This window comes from Pituophis catenifer, unplaced genomic scaffold (genome assembly GCF_029215685.1).
Source record: "Pituophis catenifer annectens isolate HBS135680 unplaced genomic scaffold, rPitCat1.0.hap2 SCAF_15, whole genome shotgun sequence".
NCBI classification, from domain to species: domain Eukaryota; kingdom Metazoa; phylum Chordata; class Lepidosauria; order Squamata; family Colubridae; genus Pituophis; species Pituophis catenifer.
Genome location: NW_027256895.1, coordinates 8,811,958 through 8,821,132, shown reverse-complemented (window position 1 = coordinate 8,821,132; position 9,175 = coordinate 8,811,958). Strand labels below are relative to the sequence as shown.

Below are 9,175 nucleotides of genomic sequence, written 5' to 3'. Positions count from 1 at the left end.
CACCCTGACCATGCCTACTGCCCCCCCCCCAAGGTCAAACACCCTGATGCGGCCCTCAATGAAATCAAGTTAACATCAGTGTTAACAATAATCCACCACAAATCCTCTTTTGAAAGAATTTCTTTTAATATATTCCCTGTAGACAAAAATCTTTCTCTTTTTTTGTCAGCAATTTCTTTGAGCAAAGGAGATCACATGGGGTACTAATTTCTCTTTGTCAGTTGTTCCCTTTGGTTTAGATCAGGCCTGAAAACAATGATGTAGCATTTCGGCAGGAATATGCATCCTAGTAATGCAGCGCTGGAGGCCAAGATGGAGAAGACCTCCACAGCTACCATGGCTTTGCCTTTTGTGCTCAGATAGGCTGGAAAGAAGGAGATCCACACACTGCAAAAGGCCAACATGCTGAAGGTGATGAACTTGGCTTCATTAAAGCTGTCAGGTAACTTACGGGCAAGGAAAGCCACAATAAAGCTGGCAATGGCCAAGATACCCATGTAGCCCAAGATACAGAAAAAGAAGAAAACTGACCCCTCATTGCACTGTAAAATCATTTCTTGGGACTCCGAGTTCATGTCCAATTCAGGGAATGGGGGAGATGTTGACAACCAAAGAATGCAGATACATACTTGAAAGAAAGAGCAGGAAAGGACAGTAGAAAGAGCCAATCTTTTCCCCACCCATCTCCTCATCTGAGATCCTGGTTTAGTGGCCATGAAAGCCACAACCACAGTGATGGTTTTGGCCAGTACACTAGAAATGGCCACTGAGAAAGTGACACCAAACATTGACTGTCGGGCAAAGCAAGTCACATTGCCAGGTTGGCTGAGGAAGAAGAAAGAGGAGAGAAAACAGAGCTGAAGAGAGACCAGGAGTGTGTAGGTGAGGAACCTGTTATTGGCTTTGACAATCGGAGTATCCCTGTGTTTAATAAAAGTTCCAAGTGCCCAAGATGTCAAGAAGAAGAAAGAAAGAGCAACTGAAGCTAAACTGATTCCTAATGTTTCTTCAAAAGTTAGAAACACCACCAGTTTCAGGATACATCCATTCTTTTCTTCATTTGGATAATGATCTTCTGAACATTCAAAACAGTCATCCATATCTGGAAGAAAAATCAAGGAATTTCTTATTGTAATAATTCTAGACCATTGAAACTCACTTAATATTATGCATCCTAAATGGGTTTATTAAAGATTTCTTAAGTTCAAAGAAAATTGGTAGAATGTGTAACCTACCATTTTGATCTGAAATCTTCCCTTCTGGGCATGGAACACAGTCATAGCAGCAGAATTGATTTCCCTCAATCCTTTTCTTCCAGGATCCAGAGAAACAAGGGTCATTGCATCGAGAAAGTGGAAGAACCTGGTGATAATCATAAAAGGTTTTGAAAAAGGAGAAATGTAAAAGAGTTTGTGATGTTTTCCTTTATGGAGGAAAATTATTTTTGACTTCCACAAAGTCTACTGAGTTCATCGACTTCATCAACAACTTAAAAATTTACTAATCAGAATAATGTACAAATGGTCCTGTTTGAAGGTCAAGGTGAGTAAATAATTACACATGGTGACAATCTCATGGAAACATTTCCACTTGTATGATTTCAAAGAGAACTGGAAACCAAATATGCAAACATGGCCTTTACATTGTAATATCACTTTGTCAATTTGGGAAATTCTTGATCATCAACAACATTTAAAAGAATATGCCATTGTTTATTTAAAAGAAACAGAAATTATACTTCTAAAGAGAGTACATTCATTATGGGATCGTAATGGATTAAGGCATTTTTGATTCAATAATTCGATACCCGGTTAAAAGCTGGGTGCCAGATAATCACATCTTCACCAATGAGTAATTCCTTTCCCTTTGGTGCCTTGAGATCCATCTTTCCAACTTTGACTCTCTGAAAGGATCTGTTTGGAAAAGTGATCAAGTTGGTGATGTCAAATCCACCTGTTGCTTCCCCTTTCTCATTCAGGAACACTCTCTCCCCAGCTGAATTGTTGAAAGAAATGCCTTGAAGAAATGAATGGAGCTAATTGAAAGAGAATAGAAGAGAGAGGGAATTGAATAGAATAATAGAAAAGAGAACATCATAATCAAGTTTCATTCAATAATTCTTCATAGTCCAATAACTATTATTGAATATATACACTTAGAAATTTGATCATCAATATCGCATGGAAATGTACATGTCCACTCTATTGTTTATTTGATATTATATTAAGAAAAGGTAAGCATGAACTGAAGCAGAATGAAATTAGGCTTTGGGAATTATGTAAATTTCTTCAATTATGTTTTATGTCCACTACTTAAACAATTAATTCAAGATAGAGCATATATAATCTTTCCTCGTTGGTAGAAAGCTGTTTGAGAGTCTCAAGGTTTGACTAACTTCCTTTCACCAGATTTTAGAACCTGAGACTCAAGTATTCTTTGACACATAGATGAGAGGAAGAGATTATTGCGAACATAGGTTTGTTTCATAGTATGGATGCCACATGTAAAAAGGACCACTTTTATTTTACTTCTGTAAAACTTTGATAGCAATAGCACTTAGACTTATATACTGCTTTACAGGGTTTTACAGCCCTCTCTAAGTGGTTTTACAAAATCAGCATATTGCCCCCAACAATCTGGGTCCTCGCTTTACCCACCTCGGAAGGATGGAAGGCTGAGTCAACCTTGAACCTGGTGACATTTCAACTGCCAAATTGCAGGCAGCTGGCAGTCAGCAGAAGTAGCCTGCAGTACTGCACTCTAACCACTGCACCACCGTGGCTCATGGAGCTTTCTGATAGAGACATGAAAATTTCATGAGCCACAGAGAAAGTGCTTGGAAGAGACAATGAAAAGTAATCTAAATTATCATTTTAACTATGTCTTATTGTGCAAGCTATGATGATTTACCTAATACCTCCTGACACTTAAACCATAATTTATATAGTAGCCACTGGATGATCAGAATAACAAAATGACAGAGTAATAGGAAAACAGAATAACAAGAGAAATAAGTTTTCTGTATCTATTTTAAAGAGCACACTATAACAAAGTTGCAAGGAACCTTGAAAATCTTCTACTTAACACTCTGCTCAAGGAGATGACCCTATATCATTTCACAGAAATGGCTGTCCAGTCTCTTCATAAAAGTCTTCAGTGATGGAGCAAACACAACATCTCAAGGCCAGCTGTTCCACTAATTCATTGTTCTCATTGTCTGGAAATTCTGTCTTATTTCTATGTTGTTTCTCATACTTGATTCAATGTGCAGAAAATATTAAGACTTTCCACATTGGGTTCAAAAAATCATTTTATGTCAAGCTGCTCATTGAAATAAAAGAATTGTCCAATGCAAAAGAAATACCTGCCAAGCCTGAAGGTTGGGAAGATCAGTTTTTCTATGCATCGTAGTTGTCTTCCTATTGAACCCCAACATGTATAGATCCTGCAAAGCATGAGCCACAGAATAAACAGCATTGTAGATACTGTAGCTTTGGCCAGTCATTTCCATTTCAAACAAAGGCCCAGGAAGATCCTCCAGCTGCATCTCCCCAGTGCATTGCCTACTGTGCATTTCTTGTAACCCTGGTTTTGGAAATGAACAATCAAATGCTTGCTCCCAAACGTCCTGCAGAAACCCATCTCTGGAGACTGAAAGTGGATTGATGGTCTGAAGAAATTCCTTGAAACCTACAACTTCTGTTGAATGTACAGTGAAGGAAATTGCCCCATGGAACATCTGGAGGTCCCAGTTGATTTGATATCCTGACAATATGAAATCAATCTGTGCCGTCATGATCCACACCTTTCCCAATAATGCAATTTCCTTGCTGTCAGGATCTACTGGAAACACTACAGATCTTAGCCACGTAATTGTCAATGATTCTCCATAGACAAGAACTGCATTGACCTTGCTATTCATCAAATGAATGGAAATAATTGAGATCCTTTGAAACAATTCTTGGAATTCTTCCATGTGGGCCAGTTGTGAAAGCCTTTCTATAAACGCTGAGCAGATTCTGTTCTCTGAAAGTAAGGGCTGCATTTTCTGTAAGAATTTTTCTCCATCATTGTTATCAACAGCAAAAATCCCAATCCATGTCCACTTGAAATGGTAAAGCAGTTGGATAATCCCAATATACTGCTGGTCCTCTTTTGGGACCATGAAATAAAGTGAAGAGAGCTTACTGGTCTGGAATTCTTCTTGGGCTAATGAGCCGTATGTGAGCTGCAAGAAAGTGGAGTAGTATTCTCTTGACTTGTTAGATTAAATCTGATTGTCCTGTCTAGTTTCATATAAAATATATCCAATGAAGGAATTATTTTTCTGTTATTCTTCTAAGTATTAATATGGAAAGGAATTTCTTGGAATTATTTCAGACACATATGATGATGTAAACTCAACCGATCAATTCTTTTCATAGAAGCAAAGAGTTCAAATCTTCCCTCTGGTATGGAATGTCTATGGATTCATACTTTCAGTATTTGGCATAGTAGTTTCAAAAGTATGCTAACGAATAGACCTTAAGCCAGGAAGAACATCTTAACACAAACCTGAGACTAAATTTTAATGCTTCTTAATTATTCAATAACAATAATGGCACTACAATATAGAATTTTTCTATTTAATTCTTTCACAACTTACTTGTGGAATCTTGAAGAAACTCATAATTTCAGCAATATGAGATGATGATGTGAAATCCAGTCCCCCAATGATTGCCATGAGATTCTTCTGGCTATCACATTTGTAGTTAGGGACAAATTCCTGGGATTTGAAAAGCAGGTCCAGAGTGGTGCGATAGGTCATCCTCGCATTGAGGTAACTGTCATAGATGTGGAACCCAAGAGTGACATTCGGTAAGATCTGGGAGTCCTCATTGATCTCCTTCACAGCAAAGGCCAAGGCAAGGACATGTTGATGAAATTTGGTGAATACACTGCAAATAGGTTAAATCCCCCCATTGAAAAAAATAATTTTACAACCTTATACGGTGACATCATTTCTATATGAATAACAAACTTTTTTTCTCTGACGGTAGTAGGAAGATTACAGCTTTGGTACAATGCCTAATAATTCATACAGAGCTCAGATTTATTTTAAACAGCATTCCCATGACTTCCAACAAATATCTACTGCAACAAATATAAGTAGTGACTTTTTTCCAAGTACTATATTTATTTTCTGTGAGATTTTCAGAAAATGATATATGAACAGATTCTGGAGGTATCACTCATTTACTGTATGTAGGTTTTGTGAGCAGAGACAGTGCCAAACCTTTTTTAAAAATATTGTTACCTCAGTAAATGTTCAAATAGAGGTTTCTTGATCTGAAATTTTGTACATTTTATGTGAAACACTCTAAAAGAATGTAAAGAAGGTTATTTCTTCTGTGATAACTAGATACAGTTGAAAGAAAGACAAGGCATAGATTACGTTAAAAACACTACATGTATGCACAATCAGCTTTTATTCATATAAAAGAGTTTTGAAAGCCTGCATAAGATTAGATAAAGAAAATAAAATCCTTACCCTGGTATTTCATAAGGAGTTACAGAAGGATTTTCACTAAATTTAAATTTATAAAAGTGGTAAGCCATGTGAGATGCCATTCCACCAATAATGAGGTCTCCAGGCTGGTACCACTCATGTGGAACAAGGAAAGCATCATTTTCAGGGCAGCTCAGAGTACCTACTGTATGCACCAAAAACATCAGAAGGAACATCTTGATGACCTTGTTATTGTAAAAAATGTTTTGCCTTCCATCCTACCCATAGGGAAGCATATATAATTCAATACTTCATCCAAAGGTAGATCTAAGGATTATATTTGAGAATACATCTAATGAGAAAATCTATCATTTTCTGTTTGAAGATCCATGTGAGTATAAATTTTTATCTTGAATATCACATGGATTTGAACAAATACTCTGGCAGAAGAGAACAGAGGGTGGATACTTGAAGCAATGAATCTGACAGAGAAATTACTACCCCTTGTACCAAACTCTCTGTGCTTCAAGACTTATTTCATAGCCAAACAGAAACCTTCATTATTATTGAATTTCAATAGCCTTCTGGGAAGCCTTTGATATTTTGGCCTATAGTAATTCCTCTAGGATATAATTATTTTATTTTGATAATTAGTAGTTGATAGTACAGCTATTTGTTTTAATGAGCAAATGCCAACAAAAGTAATATAAGGGACATATGCAAGACAATTTATATTTAATTGTTATAATTGTAGAAATAAATACAAAGCTTTTTTTTTTTCAAGATGACACATTTCTTTTCTGCTAATTTTACACAAAATCAAATATAAACAAATCCAGCAGGAATCAGTCATTAATTGTAGGTATGTTTTCTGAGGAGGAACTATGCCGAACATTTTTTAAAAAGTGACGCTAAGCTCTGTAAAACACTTCAAAAAAACTCTTGCTCCAAAATGTCATACATTCTCTGTCAAACACTTTAACACATGGGTGTCAACACAAGGCTGGTGGTCCAGATCTGGCCTGCGATGTGGTCAGATCTGGCCCACGGGCAGTGTGGGTTCTAATATTTTTTACTACCGGTTCTTGGGCATGGCTTATTTTGTGGATGTGCTAAATCTTTAGGATTTAGCAGAGATACTGGTCTACCAGTCTTTTAACTGCTTGCAGAGCTTTACCGGTCTACTCATTTGTTTTTGGAGGCACTGGTCTACCCATTTATTTTTACAGGCACCAGTCTAGTTATTTGTTTCTGGAGGTAGTGGTCTACCCATTTATTTTTTGCCGGCATCAATCTACTCATTTGTTTTTGGAGGCACTGGTCTACCCATGTATTTTTACAGGCACCGGTCTACTCATTTGATTTTGGAGGCACTGGTCTAACCATTTATTTTTGCGGGCACCGGTCTACTCATTTGTTTCTGGAGGCACCGGTCCACCACCATACTGCCTTTTAACATTGATCAGCTGTAGACCGGCCCTTTGAAGCCCTGCAGCAAGAGCTTAAACAGTTTTTTTCTTATAGCCCATCAGCTGGGACTCAGGAAGCAACAATAGATTAGGGACGGGGCCAAACAAAAGGTAAAAATAACGTAGGGGATGGGGGGGCAGGGGGGCAGAACTGGTTCGTTGATGTCATATCGTCACTGCTACCAGCTCGGCAGAACCGGGCGGAACTGGGAGGTACCCACCACTGCCCGTGGGGCCAGCCTGGAAAATATAAGGGCTGGCCTGTTTGACTTCGGCCCGGTCTACCCAAAGCAAAGTAGAAACATGCCAGCAGTTTGGCCATGCCACCCAGTTGGCCACACCCACCCAGTTGGCCACACCCACCCAGTTGGCCACACCCACTCAGTTGGCTATACCCAGCCAACCCCCTGAGATCAACCAAAGTCCTGATGCGGCCCTCAATGAAATTTAGTTTAACATGCCTGCTTTAACATACTCTAATGAATATTACTTCTTTTGTTACAATTAGAAACATTTCAAAAGCAGAGAAGTTATAGATTAAAAATGACGCCAATTTTTTTGTGAAACACCTTTTACTCATAAAAGAAATTTTGGGGGAACTGGCAAAGATTATAAAGAAAAAAAAACACCTTTTACAATGGGAAGTCATAAGGCTTTATACAATTCCTTAAATTCCTTAAATTTCAATTCATAAAAGTGATAAACTATGTGGGACACCAATTATGGGATCATCAGCTCTACATGGGACTCTACATGGAGCTGTCCTTTAAAAGTATCCATAAACTTCAATTGTTTCCAGATGCAGCCACCCGTATGGTTTTCTGCAGACCCAGTTGTGTCACCTGTCCTGTAGGAGTTGCAATTGCTGAGAATTTGCTTCTAGGTACAATTCAAGGTGCTGGTTGTCACCTTTAAAGTCTACATGGTTTGGGACCAAGTTATTTGAAGAACTGTCTCTTCCTGATCACATCCATGTGATCCAGTGAAACAGGGAGGCAGGGAAAGTTGTGGGTCCTCTCTCTTAAATCAGGGCATCTGGTGGGACCCAGAAGAAGTGTCTTCTTTGTGATGGCTCCCTCCCTCTGAAACATTATCCACCCTGAGATTAGATTGGTCCCCACTTTGACCCTCTTTTGCAAAGTCCTGATTTTGTCAATAGGCCTGTGGAACCCAGAATGGGTTGGAACCTCTGAAGTGGCTCAACCAATTGATCATTATCCCCAGCAGTGTGTTTTTATTCTTTTTATATTGGGGTTTTATCTTTTTGACCATCTCAGAGACGCTGAAAGTGATTGGGTGGCCATATGCATTCTCTTAAATGTATGAATAAATGAATGAATGAATAAAACTCCTTCCAATGTATGTCATAAGGTTTATTTGGAGATTTTTCTTAAATTTCAATTTGTAAAACTGATAAACTATGTGGGACATCATGCCACCAATGATGAGAACAGGGGAACCATCACTTGCAGAGAAGTACAGAGTGACTAATTTCTATCTGAATTATTTATTTATTTATTTATTTATTTATTTATTTATTTATTTATTTATTTATTTATTTATTTATTTAATTAAATTTCTATACCGCCCTTCTCCCGAAGGACTTAGAGCGGTGAACAGCCACAAAATAAAACAAATAAATACAAAAATTTAAAATAGATTAAAAACGAATTAAATAATTTGACTAAATTTAAAATACCCCATAATTTAAAACAAATTAAAATTTATATTTAAAATTTATATTTAAAAGGGGAGAAGATTTAGGCCAGGCCAGGGTTGCACTTTCATTATAATTTGGCTCCTTGTCCTGTGCATAGAATCAATGTGTCAGTACATTTGTACATCTATACATCTGTAGTTTGTACGTCTGTACATCCATCTCTCTCTCTCTCTTTTTTTCTATTCCTCTCCCTCTTATTTGTCCTCTCCCCCCCTCCCTCCCTCTCATCCTCCCTCCTTTCTCTCTCTCTTTGGATATCTGGATATTGAGCTACCTATCTATTTATAATAACTTATAATCAAACATAACAGTAAATGTACTCTTTATGGCATGGAAATGACATCCTTTTGTGCAGCTCATTATGCATTTATAAACTGGGTGGAATTTAGTTAATGATGTCATCCTACATTTTACATCTTTCAATCCCTTTCACTTGCCATGGCAGGTTTGTTTTATTTTATTACATTATTCTATATTTTATATTATTTTATTATTTCA

At 37.5% G+C, this 9,175-nt stretch overlaps 1 protein-coding gene across 1 annotated transcript; it reads right to left on the bottom strand.

Annotated features, from left to right (window-relative positions):
- Positions 1-203: 203 nt before the first annotated feature.
- LOC139324246 (vomeronasal type-2 receptor 26-like) lies at positions 204-4,807 on the bottom strand. The gene is made up of 5 exons (XM_070953963.1): positions 4,646-4,807; positions 3,365-4,228; positions 1,808-2,035; positions 1,236-1,362; positions 204-1,102 (listed from the first exon to the last, which is right to left on the bottom strand). The coding sequence occupies exons 1-5, from the start codon at positions 4,805-4,807 to the stop codon at positions 204-206; spliced, it is 2,280 nt and encodes a 759-aa protein (XP_070810064.1).
- Positions 4,808-9,175: the final 4,368 nt, after the last annotated feature.